Raw genomic sequence first — 16,796 nt, forward strand, 5'->3', positions numbered from 1 at the left:
GCGCACTCAGAGCGAGGCATTAAAGGTAGGTGAGATTTTTAAAAGCAGTAATTGTTAGCTTTACTGACTCCCTCTGGAGTCAATAGTGAAACTCATTGATTTCAAGTGAAGCAGAATGCCTTTGAAAACCAGCCTCTAAGTGCTTTGCTGGACAGAAGCCTTACACCACGGAGGACTTGGCCCCTTACTTTCGGTAAGCAATTTCACCGAGCACGCTGACTTCAACCATGTTTGTGCAAATATAACTACCTGATGGAAAAGCGTGATCAATTTTATTGAGGAAAAGCTTAGATATTTGCAAAGGAGAATACACCTCAGCTTTCTTCACGTAAGATGTAAAAAAAGGAAGCAAAAATAACAACCTCCTCCTCCTCTCTCTAGCAGCTGAACCCAAAAATCTCATGGAAGATATTAGTGTTCATCATCTTTTCATTTTTAAGCCCGTTGTGGAAAAATATTTCATCTCAGCATAAGCCTATGTTATCATTAAAAACTCAGACTGATATCCAAATAAACCACAGCATCATGCCCAATATTTCTTTTAAAACATATGTGTCTAAGTGAAAAATGAACTGACTCCTCTGAAATTATCTGCGAAAATTAAAAAGAAACCTTTAGCTATGTTTTACAGGCAGCTAGGTGTTCCATGACAATTTGTAGCTCCCCACATCTGTAATTTAAACATACTAAGGGCACAGGTAATCTTGTCAATAAAACCTAGGGCCAGATATTCTATTAGCATATCTTCGTGCAGTTATGTCAGCAAATAATTTAGTAACTAGTACCTAAAAATGCAGTTATCAAAAAACTAATCAAACAGTCCGTCAGAAAGAAAAAAATAGAATGCGGATTATTATGTATTACTCTAATAAAAATACTCCTCATCTTTCTTTTTTTTTTTCTATTAACCAACAAATGGAACAACTTGGTGCTTATTATCACTGGAGGGCTTTGGTGTATTTTTAAATAAAGTTTTTCTGAATCTCAGTACTCCTTTTTTCCCCACCAAAAACACAGACAAAATTTATCATTTGATGTAAAACGAGCTTCAGCTCCAACTCTGATATAGGGCAGCAGAAAATTGCTATATATATAACTCAGCAAAATTGACAGGCTCTGCTCTGAAGAACCTCACGCTTGAGACAAGATGGAAAATGAAAGGTGTGCCCTGGAGATGGCTGTCCCTCCAAGTTAGTCTTCAAATTGCTAGGAAACTCTGGTTTTCTTTATGATTAGCCGCTACAATTACGCATGATCTGTAAAACTGCTCAACACTCTGTTTCCAAAGAAAAATAAATCGTTTCTCAATGGAAATCCAATTAGACAAAACTTAAAACAACCCCTCCCTGCGAATACATTGTTCTTTTCAAAATTGAAGACAAAAATTAAGACAGGAGCTCATCTCCAGGAATACCAGACCTAATGAATGATCGTCTTAAAGTATTCTCTAGAAGCTATATTTTGACATACACTTTCAATGAAAAGTACCTTTCTCTTTCAGTCATTTCACTGATTTTCATCACTTTAATGCTGGAATGAGGGAGTAAGCCCTAGACCCATATATATGTTTTCTTAACACCTCAATTCCAGAATTCCCATTTCCAGTTTATGCTCCATGTGAGTACTGGCGATTACTTGTAATACACATCCCTATAATTTTACACTACAGAATATGTTTAGATTTATATTATAATCTAGATGTGCATAATATAAAGGGCAGAAAAGCCTTTCTAACCTTAACAAGCTGCGTGTGAGAAACCGAAGCTGTTCCCTCGATGTTTTGAATATTTTTGATGTGTAATTGCCAACATCTGTTCAGGATTATCACCGATAGGAACTACCATGCATGGGTTTTGCTATCTTCTCTACCTTGTCATGCAGGTTGGAGATGTTAAACACTGAGGCTGAATGAGACCTGTCCATAGATAATGCTTGGCAAAAAAGTATTGTCGTATGGTTAGTCCTTAGTGGACTTATCTCTGCGTAAATTACTTAGTAGTAAATATTATGTATTATTTTAAGAAATAGTAATAGATTGGATAAAAACCTATGAGAAAAAAGCTTCTTTCAGTACCAGATCTGTAGTAAAACACTGATTTTATTTTATTTTTTTTTGGGGGGGAGGCCCAAAATCGTGTTCTTGAATATGTGAGAAAATGGGAGTTGGTGAACTGCTGAACCTTCTGAAATCAACGATGAAACATTTTCTGATATCTTAAGCGTCCGAAATTTAAACAGTGTTTCTACCTCATGCAAATGGATAAACACCGTGACAAATTAGGCTATCTACGCCTGCAGTCTTGAAACCTCAGCTCATAGCACAGATTTAGATTCTTCTATAGATGCGCTCTTAAACACAAATATGCATTTTGAGGTCATTAACCTTCCATTTTTAAAAATCAATATCCGAAGACTTTAAAAGAGTTTCATTGCCATTGCCATTTGGTTCATGAATGAGTACTTTACGTATGTGATTCACGAGCCACGGCATACCACTGTTCTTACAGCAGCACTCGTCCTAGTGAGGTCTGTAATTTCGGAGGCACTCCATTCCTTCTGCCCACAATAACAGTACTGCAAAAACATATGAAAAATGTATTCTATTGACAGGTCACATTCCCTACATTCCTCCATTTCCTGATCAGTGTCTATGGTTAAGTCATTTGTAATTACTGTGTTTACTACTGGAAATGGCATGTAGGCTTTAACTGCAGCCCGAGTGTTTAACCTGATTTTCACCTGAAATGACTGAGATTGTTTTCAGCGCCCGCAGTACTCTGAACGTTCGTAAGGCTGAGACATTGCCCAGGTCCACAAATTCAGTTATGTATCTGTAACAAGGGAAAGTCACACACAGACAATGACAAAACACCAGCAAAAAAACAACAGTCAAAGGGACAAAGAGAGACAGAGAAAGAATCACTTGTAGCTGAGAGCCAAAACATAAGGATCAGGGCTTCTTACCTGGGATTACTGAAATAGTTTTTAAAGCTCTCAATACCCTGAAAGTCCGAAGAGGTGAAACACTGCCTACATTCACAAATTCTCCTACATACCTGTAGAATTAAGTCACAGTTATTTGGAATTATACAATAGAGTATGAGACTTGTCTGAATGAAGAATGCATTCATATATAGTGGGAGCAAATGCAGCCGAATGAGAGGTGCATCCACTTTTCAGGCTGTTCTTTGATGCCATTTGTCCCAGGTTTTTTCATAGGACACATTATTTCAAATGTTTCTTGAACTATTAAAATTATCTAATAGGCATCGATTCTTTAAAACTACTGGGTGAACTTTGTTATCGCGCTGTTCAGCAATAAATACTTTCAAGATTTTACCATCATGTAGTTTAACAAAAAGTTCTTTACATTATAGAAAACATTAAGAGTTATTTTGCTGCTCTTAAAAAAAACCCAAAAGCTTCAAATACCCAAGTAATTTTCACATCATAGCTCCTGCAAAACTGCATATAGGACAACATCGGAAAACATCGGTACAACTGTTTCCACGGGGTTATTTATTCTAAGACGCTGTACTCTGTGGTAAAGCAGATGTTGGTTTCAAGAGATGCTTAAAATTTTATTTTGTTTTGTACATCAAATCCATGCCCTTTGGCTGCAGGAAGATGGATTTTGAATGAATATAATTGCAATTCTACTAAGAACTACTTATGATTAAAATACCAATGCCAGCTCTTCATTGCCATGCCTATTTTGGTCATCATGGAGATGCACGCCGTATCTGAGCTAAATGCTCCCAGGAGGGTCAGTTATGGAATGAGTTTGGCTTTATCAGTGTTGTACAAAATGATTTCCTCCAAATCACTATACAGTGAAAGCATAGTCACCACTGCATCTTCTGAATAAAAGAGCTCTTGAACCCTTTAATTTTCACTATTAAATTGCTATTAAATTTTGTTTGCGTCTATTCTACTTCTCCGAGGCATTTTTTTTTTTTTTTTACCTGTTAAGGCAAAAACTCACCTGGTTATTTTACAAAGCCTGCTTAAGTGGGTTTTGTGCAAAGGCCTCTGGGGAGGACAACGCATGCTCTCCATATCTACTAATCCAGCTTATAACCTGAAAGAGCAACATTGCTTCTCCTCTTCATAATCTCATAGGGGAGTCTGGGCAAAGATTTACCTGTTTGGTAATTCCTACCCAGGTTTACCCAGTGCTCCTCTCCCAAACTCTTCTGCAGCGTGCAGGGATGGAAAAAAATAATTTGGGGAGAAGCAATATCATGGGAATATGGTTTTGCTAACCAGAGATTTGTAAATACATATTATTAATATGTCAACAAGCACATGAAGCAAATAGTACTGCTGCCTGTTCACAGTAGTTAATTAAGATTTATTTTTGGCCATGTATGGATGAAATCGCAGCAGACCGGTTTCTCTGTGTCAGGGAGCAAGAACTAATTGGAATTCACATCCCGAATTTTCCTGTTAGCCAGGGAATTGCTTATTGTCTTTAAGGTTTTAGCAGGGCACTTTCCAATGCTACAGCTGCCTCTCTCTCACCTGCTCTGGAAAGTACTTGATTTTCTGGGAAAGAGTGATCTAAACAGGATAAATTTCATAATTTCTCCTGAACCCATCCATGGCCCCACGGATTGTCAGAAGCCATGGCTGTGTCTGTTAGCACAGGGGCGAAGAAAAGCCCTGGAGACCTGGGGCACCTCTTATGCTCTAGTGTGCTATTTAAAACTACTCTCTGTGACCCAATCTGTGCTCTTTCTGCCCAAAAGAGAAGGCAAGAGGTTGTTTTGCAATAACTGTAAAGCAAGTGATGGTCATTCCACTGTAACACCCACTACTGAAAGAATAAGATTTTCTGTTAGCTCAGAACCCATGGTCCATCTAGATCTCACGGCCCCTCACCAGACTTTCCCATTTTGAATGCTCATGCCAGCTTTGTCTCCAGATACAGAAATACCTCTACCATCACACTAGCTAGAAGCAAAGAACAACTCCAGAGTTACCTGTACAATGAGTCTTACTTTAAATTACTTGCAAATTGGATTTATGTGAAGGATAAATCATATCAGCATAGAGTCCATTATCCAACGCTCTGTACTATCTGTTGCTTGCGTACTTGGGAAGGAAGTTTCATTGTACGTATGAAGATCATATTGCAGTCACTTTTAACTCTCTCACTGCTGCCTATGGGCTCAAGGAAACACTTTTCTATTTCTTTTCTACTCCAGAATTCCAGTTCTCTTTTTTAGGTTCTAGAAATGTTAATATAATGTGCCTTAAAGCAAGAAACAATAGGAATTGATGCTGATTCTGAAGAGCACGGCCATTGCTATAATTCGAAGTTGAGAAACTTGATTTTTTGCAATTGCAGCCCCCCCCCGTTTTAGGGATCTTCTAACTAAGAGATGAAATATCATTTGGAAAGAAAATTGACATGTAGCCAGAAAAGAAGGCACAGACACTTAAGCCTCTTATTACATAAGGCTTAAGGAATTTTTCATGAATCCTTGGGCTGGAGCATTGAGTGGCCGTTCATGTCTAGAAGAATCAGAAAAGCAAGAAGAGGTGTAAGACCACAGCCTCTGGGAACCAAACCCTGGTTCCTACCTGCAGGGAGTGAATCACCTCAGGGCAACTGTCCTCCTCAAGGTCTGTGCAAACCTTCACACCTCTCCAGCTCCCTAAGCCCCAGACACCCAGAGAGAACGTGGACAGACTTTAAGGGATATCCAGACCTCGTCCCACGCTGTCTGTTCAGACTTGAATTTCAGTGACAGCAAATGAGACAAAACCAGGGCATGCTTGTGGCGGTGTGCTCCCCCCTCTTCCCCCTTTCCCCTCCCAGCTCCTGCTCAAGCCATTGCCATCAGCGGGAGTTGTTACGAGTTGCACTTGAACTACAGGGGATGGCTGGCAACATAACCAAAACACTGTCTGGAGTTTTGGAACCTTGTTCCCATGCGAATATGACTATAGGTCAATTATCTTACTCTGTAAATAGCGGACAGCCCAAGAGCCCTTTGAGCTCTCCTGCACGGCAGCGGGCTGCACGACAGGATCTCCCCTTGAGTGGGGACGCTCGCTTAAGGTTCTGCTCCTCGAGGCTGAGAAATTCCTCGCCGCAACGGATTCTCGGTAGGTGACTAATAGCATGCTAACTTTGAAATCTTAGCTAAGTGATATAAAAGATTGATTGTGCATATATAATCCTTTAGGCATAAACCATTGACCAAGTCTGGGACTAGGATTGGATCCAGCTGCACCTGGACTCCTCTCTGAGAAGGAGTTTAGAAAGCAAGGGGGTCCTTTCTGAACCTCGTGACTCAACGGGAGGGTCTCCCTGAGAGCTTGTCTGACCCTGGCCTCTATGCAGTAAATAATCAAGTGTACCCTGGCATCGAATCTCGTAAAACACTGTCGCATTCACTACTAACTTTGTTAAATCACTGTTTTATGTTAATAAATATTTCACTACTTCTCTCTTCCAAGTGAAGTTAATCACTCCGCCTGCGACAATGCTCTCAGAGGAGTTCTGCAGAGCTGGGACTGATGCTCCAGCCTCTGCCCAAGCCAAAGAGATGAAGAGGAGCAGATGCCTCGCCAAGGCTGCAGGCTGTGGCTCATCTAGTCCTTTCCCTTTCTGACTCACTGTCAAAGCCCTCCTTCCTTGTAGAATAGAGGGAATCCATGCACAGAAGATCTCCATGTTGTGCTGAATTCAGAGACCTGCAAATAAACTCACATGCCAGCTCACAAACAGATGAACCATCACACCCTGCTTGTACCAGCTGTCTGATGGACAGGGGAGCAGGCTGGTGACACTTTGTGGTGTTCTGCCCTGCCTTTAAATGTTGCAGGAGAATTGCACTTAGCGCTTCTTGAGGAAAAGTTTAGCTGAGAAAAGTACCTAATGTGTGCTGACCTCCAAAAGCTCCTCCCCATCTGTGTTGGCATTTATTTTTTTAAAAGCTTATCATGATGGCCAGATGTCAGCTCAGCCAAATCCATAGGAATGTAGTAACAGATACCAGGACCTGACCCATGGCTGGCTTTGATCCAAAGCCTACTCAAATAAATGGGAGCCTTCCTGGTGAAGTCCACGTAAGTTTTACCTGTCTTCATGCTGTTCCTCTGCTAAATGCTGCTAAGAATATTGGTTCTGGTCCCTGGAGCCTACCAGAGTCTTTCTACCAAATTTAGTGGCCCTCGTTGGTGTTTGAACTAAGTTTGGTTGAAGAATTTTTAAGAATTTTGTTTCCATTCAAATGTCGTGGGCCCAGGAATTCAGCTCAAATGTCAGCGCTAAGAGGCGTGCATCTCACCTACGGCTGTGAATTATGAGGTTTAAAGAAGGCAGTGAGAACTAAACTAAAACCAGAACATAATACAGATATCATGAAGCAGAACATAGAGAGTGATCAGATTAAATCCTTCCACTGTTAGGAAATGGAGACTTTCGGGGCATCTCTGCTAGCTTCCGCTTCAAGATTACATGCTCTCTTCATGTGCTTTTCTCTCTTCTATGACAATGAAGAAAATCTGGATTTCTAGCTCAGCTGGAGATACCAACAGTGTCAGGCATCTGCCTTTGGCCAGAGCTTGGGCTGACCCCGCGTCCGCTGCGAGTGTGGGCTGACTGCTCCCCTACCCCCGTGTATTTTTAGCTGTCTAGATGCCACAAATCCATCACCTCCTTCAAAGCACCAGAACCCCACGTGTCCTGAGTGAACTCGAATAATCTAGGTAGAAGCTGAAAGGGAATATCATGTTGGGGGACAAATTTCTATTCCCAAGATATATACCAAGTTTCAGAGGCCTTTAAATTAAATCCCTATAGTAGGTAAAAACAGTAATTACTTTCAGGATGAAGAGGGTTTGTGAAGTGAAGAACACGAAAATAGTTTTGGTGGTGTTACGATAGGGATTTAAATACATGGGTATTCAGTCACACTTCTAATGCCTTCTATTCAGAGGTCTGAAGCTTCCCAAAATTACCTTAGATAGGCAAGTACTATTACACATATTTTACAAACAGTTCTCTCTGTGGAGCACAGACAGAATAAATAATTTCTCCAAAATAGTCTAGTGAATTGAGAGAACATTATTGAGAATTCCTCTGACTTCTTCCTCTGAAACCGCTCAGGAAAATAAACTCCTTCCTAATATAATTCAGCATTTTCTCATTTTCAGTACAATTTGAGTGAAAAAAAGAGAATAGTCAGGCAATTTTTTTAAAAGTTCTATTGCATACCACTGTCTTGAAAAATATAAAGGAGTGCTACTTACGCCATAACAATAACACTGAAATCCAGCCAGTTCCATGGATCTCGAAGGAAGGTGAATTCTGTCATGCAAAATCCTCTCGCCAAGATTTTTATCAATGACTCAAAAGTGTAAATGCCAGTGAAAGTGTACCTGGAGAATAAAGTGGCCAAGATAAGGAAGAGCATTAGCAAGCAGCAGACGGCAGGAATGGCAGAGACACACTCAACCCAATGCTCCTCGTGTGGGACACTCCTGCCCATCTCATTGGGGTTGCTTATGTGAATCACGGCTCCAGCACTGGGCTGCGTGTGAGCAGCTTCACGGGTAGACCAAGGAACATGTAAGAAATGGGAAAGTGCTCATGACAGCCACAGGATGAAGATAATTTTCACCGCAGGGTGTATCTTGATGACTCCTCACTCATTAAGTCAAGCACGAATAATACTACGCTGCTAAGCTGTGCTATGGCCTGCAATCACCAGTGAAAGGGGAATGGATTATGCCACATTCCTTGTTGTTTCTCTGATTTGAAGAAGGGTGGTTCTTCCATTCATACCTCTCATCTCTTCCTGCCCAGGACATTTTGAAGGACAGCAGGTTAAAAAATGTCACCACTTGGTTTTATTAGCTAAAAAGGGTATTCTTCCTGCAACTTCCGTAGTGTTTCACTACCCATGGCAAATCACACTAGCCCTCAGAATTAAACAACAGAATTCCCTCACTGAAAAAGAGGAAAACAACTCCCACCTGAATACTATATGTAGTAATTTTGACCTGCTTGACAGTAAAAGAGACACAAGAGTGTTTTTTTCCCTTAGTAAGGTAAGTTGTTTATTACCAACAGCCTCTTGACTGTGATGATCTTGGAGAGAACATACATCTTGCCTTTTGTAATAAAGATGATACTTGTAATAAAATTTAGCTAATTCTCTGCAGAGGACAGTAATGTATCTGACTTATAACATTCAGATGCGTAGTCACTCAGGGCTCTACCTACTATCAGAGTCGTACTTCAGGGCATAGAACACTTCTTTTGAAATGTTTCTACCTGAGACATCTAGCCCAATGGGACTAGGTATTCTAGGTCATATCATAATAAAAATAACAAATGTTTAGTATCCACCATTGGCATTCCCTACCTCTTTTCTCCAAATGAATATGCAGAGGATACCAAAGCCTATTAAAAAAACCCAACAAAAAACCACCTAAAATCCCATAAACCATAAATTTCGTAAATCTAGAAAAAAACTCAAGACTATCTTGAGTTTTCTGTTCAGTCCCTAAACATCAGTAGCCATAATGGTGCAATCACACACAAAAAATGATAACAGCTGGGATTCCTGTTTGGTAAAAAAAAAAAAAGGTGTAAGCAATTAAAGGTAGTAATGTAAGGAAGAACTTCACTATGCATAAAAAGAAAATGTTTTCTCTTAGAAGTATTCCTCTATCTGTAAATGGGCACACATACAGGCAGTGGCAAATCTCATGCCCCCCTGCCATCATGTCACACAGCAGATCAAGTTACACACATTGTAAAACATCAATGTGCTTCATCTTAAACTGGAGATTATCAGGACAGGTTTTGTGCAACAGTGGGCATTACATGTTTCTCACGTGTCCTTTTTGACCATACACCTAAGCATCATCTTGTATCTGACTTTTCATGTGTCTCCTGTTTAGTTTTGCTGTGATATTTCAAATATAGGTCACCCACGTGACGATCTCTTTAAGCATATGTATTCAGTAATACATGCAGAAAACACATGCAAAGAACTAAAAAAAATACTTAACGGTACATAAGCTCATTAAAATGATAAACCCCTTGTATTTATTCAGCATGTCAGATGGTTTAATTGATTGTATAATCATCATCTAATTCTAAATGGATCGGGCAAAGTCCTCCAGCAACTGAACAGCTTCTTTAACAACAGAAGTCAGGATTAAAAAAAAAAAAAAATAAATCATGGGGGTAAGTTGAATTGATTTCTTTTTTCAAAATGGTAAGGCAAATGTTTCAAAGGAAGATCTAGGATAAATATTTGCAGAAGGTTACTACTGTGTCCCCTGTGAGTCTCTGGAACAGCAGAACAAACTGGATTAAATGTACCTTTTCCAAATCCAATATTAATCAATTTGAATTAAAGTTCATTGGGTTATTTTGCTCCTCAAAAATACTTGCCTTTGATTTCATTCTATGCATTTGAGGAGGAAAAGCTGAGAGGTATGAGGGGACGCAGGAGAAGAGGAAACATGGCAGGGAAAGGATTTACTCCATTGCTGCATGAGTCCATTTGCATTTCTGCTCTACATTTCTTGCACGCCCTGCTTGACGCACTGATAACATCATCCACATTTTCCTGCCTATGGAAGACACAACAAGCACTTCGATATTTTGCTCCAGAATGTTTGAATTCCCGAGTGTAGAGCCACTGACCAAATTTTGACTCATGGATGAGATGCCCATGTTTCAGCTGAATACATCATGGCTATGGTACTGCCTGACAGTTTTCAATAAGAAAAGGACAACATGAGGGGAAAAAGAAAGTCACAGACATACTTGAGTGTAACACACTATACAGAAATACATGAAACATCCTGGGATTAGGATGTTATTGTGATCGGATGAAATATTTGGTTCAGTGCTATCTATAATTAGTAATTTATGGCCTAGAAGATGTGCCCTGCATGATTTTATGAAACCTAAAATAAGGGCATTTTACTGTCTTTCCTTACAGCCCTGAGTAGACCAACCACCAGGCTATGGAGCAGCAGATGGCTGTGTTTATCATATGTCAGTCAAAAATAAAAAGTGTGTTCTGATTGGTTCAATGAGCCAAAATAATTGTTTAATGCACTGTAGGTTGATTAGCTTGTGCATCTGGTATCTGTTCCTAACAGGAATATTTTAAAGCAACTTAAAGAAATGAAATGGGCTTTCTGAAGCCCGTTAGTCTCTTAAAATTAATTTAAAAAAACAAAAACAAAGCCAACCAAAAAAACCCTTCAAGTGATACTTTTGCTATTTTTTCTGATGGTTTGACAAGCTAAAAAAATGGGAATCCTCATAAAAGTGTTCCCAGACAATATTATGCTTGCTCACAAAGTATGCCTACCAATGGTTGGAGGGGAACACTTCCCATGATGTGCTCAGCCCAAAAGAAACTTCTGCTTCCAATAAGTTTCAGTTTAAGGATAGAAATAAGTATGTCCAGGAAGTATTCTCTGAAATAATTCAACTTGAACTCCATCAGCCTATTCTACTGTGTCCAACCAGCAAATCTCTTGCATGGGAACTGAGGGAGGCTGGCCAGTTTCAAACGGAGTTCTCCTCATATGTGATTTCATTCCAAGGTAGCATAGCAGGTGCTTCTCGTAATAAGTATGAGCTTGGTAGGCTAAAACTTGTCAGTTGACTTACTAAGGGAGTTTTTATGAGCAACAAACACCTGGCAAAATATTTTGTCAGGACAGATAGTACGGTCAGTATTACTGGAAAGAAATCAGACAACAGCAAAAAAGATGAAAAGATGACTGGAACAAATGGAAGAGGAAGGACGAGGTAAGGACAGGGCAGCTGCAAACCAGGAAGGATACTTACTCAACATATTTATTCCACGACGGAGTCTCTGATTGTGCCATGAACACACAATTAGTTAAAATAGTGCACATAATAAACATACTGAACAATGTAAATAAGCGAATTAAGGAAAACAACGCATATGTTGTAAGACTTCGTAATTTTTTTGTCATTTCACACAAGAAGTGTCACTCATAATTTGCAAGATGCTTAAAAAGGACTATAGGCATTCATTTGCAAGTGCATAAGGAAAGAAATAATTATATAAACAGACAATAAAATGAGAGAATCTTCCCTGCTTTTTTTGCTTTGCCAACATCTTTTACACATACTTTATAGAGTAAACAAATGTACTGACTCTGCACTCTTCTGAAAATACAATACCCTAAAGTTACAGCTGTGTTGGTCAGATGACAATGTGCATAGGTGCACAACTTTGTATGAAAAGAGGGATTAGTCTCATTTAAGTATCTACGGAAAAACCTGTGTCTGCAAATTCCCATTTTATTTTCCACCCTGAAACATTTCTCAGGCAGTAGGGCAAGTTATAAATCTGGACTTTCTAATCTCCCTAATGGGCCTGAGGCCTCGCTTTCAGTATAAAGTTTCACCAAAAGCTAATAAGAGTTTCAGAGCACTAATTCTAAGGCTTGGTCTGCAAACCTGGTTGGCAAATACACAGTCTTGGTCTGCAAAGCTGACTGCCTCAGCTGAAGCACCGGTTTCCCTAATTGGCGGCTAAAATGAACCTCCCAAGTGTGTAGTCCATGCACTTAGCTGCTAAGCTGAAGCCATAAATACGAAAAGGAGCACCCTAAATCGAATTCCTGAAATTGAAAATATAGTTCACTGAACTGCTCTCCTAAAAGCACGTACCACTTTCTGTAAAAAAAATTACAGAACGTGATGGGATTCTCCGCATAAATAATAGGTTCTGTGCTGCTGGAGAAAGTTTAACTAATGAGTTTAAGTGGAGAGAAGATAACGCAAAGGAAAACAGCCTACAACTCAGTCAATGGGTTGGGACCCTTCTCAAGGAAGAATAGTAGCATCCAAATGTAAATTTCTTTTGCCTTCTTTAGGAAAAAAAAAAAGGTGTTTTTTTGTTTCACCCCTTTACTGATCCCGTTGGTGGTATTTTTTGTTTAAGAACAGCAATCAAAGAATATAATTTCAAAGGTATGTCCTGAAATGTTTGCATGAAAATTGTCCTTTTGCAGAGCCAAAATCTCTGCCGAGTACAAAGTGGAACATTTCCTGATGGGCCACAGGAGCAACTATGAGGTTAAATTGGTAGTAACCAACCCACATATTCCCCAGCGCCATCGCAGAAAGCAGTAATTGAACTCAAAGGGACTGCTCATCTCACAAACATTTTCCACTTCTGAGCCAACACCTCCTGCTGAAGGACTGGGAAGGACAGCTGATATCCAGTCACATTTTCTCAAGTCAGGCTGAGATAGGTTTCTGTAAATTGTGGCCATCTGGTTAACACAATTAGGTTTAAGCTGCAGCTAGCCTGGATTACTATTTCAACTACAGTGAAATGCTGTTAAATGCTATGAAAACAACAATAGTAAAAAAGAGTGGTATCTTCAGGCCATGCCAAACAAATACTATATTTCAATTCAATTCCAAGAAAAGAAATTCCGCTATAACCACCCTTTTTAGGATCACTGGACTGATTTATACATCCCTGTTTCCTTCTGGTATAAGCTGACTCTAACAGTTTTCCCAGATGCTCACTTATAAGCAGGTGTCATCACCTCGTTATTGAAACACCAAAGAGAACATACAGGAGGGCACAGGTTGAAAATATAAAGGGTCAGCTTTGGGACATCAAATGCACTATGAATACAAGCAGAGTTTCATGACCAAGCTGAAAACTACAAAGAACATAAAAGAAAGCAACATTTCAGCTGGTTATACACCGAAGTCAGAGATCTGTGTTAAAAGAAAGAGAAAACAGAAATTCCTACAGAATGGAATTCACATTCCTATCTGAAATCTAATGCAATTGTTTCTATTAGAAAAAGTCAGTGATGATGATCTACTCAGAAAAAACAAAGGAGATGAAATTGGGATAACCTATATTAGCACTATTGTCTGTTACCTATCTTGGAACAGCTATTAATTCCAGTTTTTGAAAACCTACTGGTCCATGAGTTGATATGGCTAAACGCTTCCAGAAGTATGGGTTGGACTCTGTTATGGACCACAAACCAAATACACTAAGCTACTCATCAGGATCTTTCTGTAATAAATTAAACCTATTATTTCCAATTTGAAGTTATAGAATAGGCTTTGAGCAAACCGATTCTGAAAGTTATGAATTTTATCTCCTAGCACAAAGATATTGAGTCAAAAATGGCATACTTCTATTCTAGACTTCATTATGATGGATAATTGTTAATTAGCAGACTGAATACTAGAGGCTCTTTAAGTGATCATTTCCAAATTACATATAATATGTGCAAGCAAAGGTTAGTCCCAATCAATAGTACGTATAATTGGTGCTTCACAAGGTCTCATTTTCTCTTACTGAGGAAAGTGTGTAAAATCAGGTGGAAGAAAAGTTACAAGCAGAAAATATGAACAAAGATTGGAAAATCTTTAGGGAGTTGTTTGCTGGTTTGTTTTTGTAAAATGGGCCAGATTCCATAATTCTAGCACCAAGGAAGGTAATTTTGGCCAAACCCCCATTCTGGATCAGTGGCAAACTGAGAGCAACTATTTATAATACCTAGAAAACCTAGGAATAACAATTGCTATGGATTTTATACGCAGCAGCAAAGCGTTTGGAGAAACTAAGGACACCACAGAACGGTCCTTGGCTTCCAGACAAGAAGAACTAAGAGGAATCTTTTAAGCATAAGGTATCAATGAAACGTTAGCAGTGGTTTAATCTTATTAATGGGTGGAGACAGTAAATAAAGAAGTTAATAATAGCTAATAAAGATGCAGAAGGCAAAAGGGTTCATCCAATCGTTTTGTTTTGCATTTGATATAAATGGGATGCAGACCTATATTCCCCATGTCCTCGGTGACAGAAATGGACCAGGGCCTTGTTCTTGGCAGCCATCTGTGCCATGGTCCTTTCATGAGACCTCCCAGACTCTGAAGAAGAGGAGAAACACCTAGAAGAGGTTTAGGAGTATGTTGTTAATTGAACTAACTCACATTACTGGGAGGCTGTGGATGGTTTTTTCCCTTGGAAGGGTGTATTTTTGAATGACTAGGCTAATCAAACTTGGCTGGATGAGCAGTGAACATACAGGATTTATCCTGCCTGAAGTCTCAGAGGAAGAACTCCCTATACAGCTACTTAATGAAGAAATGTGACCCCCACAGCTTCTATATAGGATGATTTCACTCTGTCCTCTCTATTCTGTTCCACTGTTGGCCTTCAAGGTACAGTCAATGACTGGAAATGGAAATATGGCCTCTACTAAAGGAGTTGCTTCAGACACTTACGTGACAGGGCACCATTTGTTAATGCTCTTTTTTGGCTTTTGCCCTTGGGAAAATAAAGACTGCTTGATTACACTCATGCAAGACAATAGATCTGGTTCCCAGATTCATGTCTGTGATATTATCTGCTTGAGTACTTGCCGATTCAGACTCCTTTCTGCCTGGGGTATTGACTGCCTGTTCAGCCGGTTGGCCTTTGTGTTTCAGGCTGATGTGAAAGGTCTTTATTGACAGAACACAAATCAGTGCCTGGTGCAGGAACTTCACCGCTGTTTCACCGGGACTGGAGCTGTTGCCTCCTGCCTGTGCTTGCCAAAGATTGAGATGTTGGATTTCCTGACATTATCAACACAAGGTGACAACTTGGGTCTTTCTGGAAGTAAAATGCTATTTGCATTGTGAATTTCCACTCCCAAAATTTTGCACTCCTTATCTGACCATGTTTCTGTTCCTGACATATCTTTCAAATTCACTCCTCTGTGGTCTTAATCCTTCGAAGTAATATGATAAGGATTTCATGCATACCCATCTCTCGGTTGACTGCTACTAAGGGCATGTAGTTCCTGTGTGTTACACATGCTTGTGGCCTCTTGGCTTCACCAGACAGTGTAGAAGAAAGTGAGCAGAAGACAGAACAGGCCTCCAAGGCTGGAGCTGATTTTCACACATACATGCTTTTTTCTGAGAAGCTCAATTTTCAAATTCTTCCCCGCAAATGCATTGACCTCAATTCACTTCAGCAAGGCTGTGCTGATGTAACTGTATGTAATAAACACTGTTGGGTTCTGGGTATGCAGCAGCATGTGCTGTACTCTTTGCCTGTATAACATGATGCACAAAAAAACCTCTCTGCAAAATTCTGTGCTGTATTCATAGTAACCATACTAAACTCCTGGACGATACCACATATCATATCTTGGCCGATTTTTGCATAGAATTATTGTTACTAGAAGCTTCACCTATTTTTAATTCTTGTTAGAATATCTGTATTCTCCCTTCCCCCCCGCCACTGCATGGACAACCACTGGGAATCAGGTTTCTTTCCTTTTTTTTTTCCCCTCTGAAATTTGATAATTAACCAATAATTCTAGGATGCTACCTGCTTAGTATTTATTATTTCTCTCTGGTGGACATGGGCATTGCAGACAAGGGATTTCCATCACTAAAACATCACATGATCATCACGGCAGCATGTGGAGTCTTTGAATTATCGCTGCCCGGTCTCCCATGCTCTCAGTAGAGAAAGTAGGCAACTCAGGAAAATGGGTGTGTTTTTAGTAATGTTCACACAAAGCTGAATATTTGGGTCAGTTCAGTCTTCCAGAGAGATATGACTATGTCAGAATTTAATGTTTCTGTAGTCATGTTAAAAAAACAAGCCAAAAACAACTGCTGCATAAATAGATAGATAGATAGATAGATAGATAGATAGATAGATAGATAGATAGATAGGTATTGCATGACTTCAGAACTAGAGCTAGGGGAAATCGGGCATCTCCCT

General features: G+C 39.7%; 1 protein-coding gene across 5 annotated transcripts in view; it reads right to left on the bottom strand.

Annotated features, from left to right (window-relative positions):
* The window catches only part of LOC128905371 (sodium channel protein type 5 subunit alpha-like), a 222,076-nt gene that overhangs the window by 161,167 nt on the left and 44,113 nt on the right, over positions 1-16,796 (bottom strand). For 4 of the 5 annotated variants that reach the window (XM_054191393.1, XM_054191392.1, XM_054191391.1 and 1 more), the window contains exons 4-6: positions 11,846-11,933; positions 8,269-8,397; positions 2,740-2,831 (exon numbers count right to left, since the gene is read on the bottom strand). In XM_054191393.1, coding sequence (XP_054047368.1) covers positions 2,740-2,831; positions 8,269-8,397; positions 11,846-11,933 — 309 coding nt within the window. Of the gene's footprint in view, positions 1-2,739; positions 2,832-2,964; positions 3,057-8,268; positions 8,398-11,845; positions 11,934-16,796 lie in introns of all 5 variants that reach the window. The other variant, XM_054191394.1, reaches the window with a different exon arrangement.

Source organism: Rissa tridactyla, chromosome 2 (assembly GCF_028500815.1).
Source record: "Rissa tridactyla isolate bRisTri1 chromosome 2, bRisTri1.patW.cur.20221130, whole genome shotgun sequence".
Classification (NCBI taxonomy): Eukaryota; Metazoa; Chordata; class Aves; order Charadriiformes; family Laridae; genus Rissa; species Rissa tridactyla.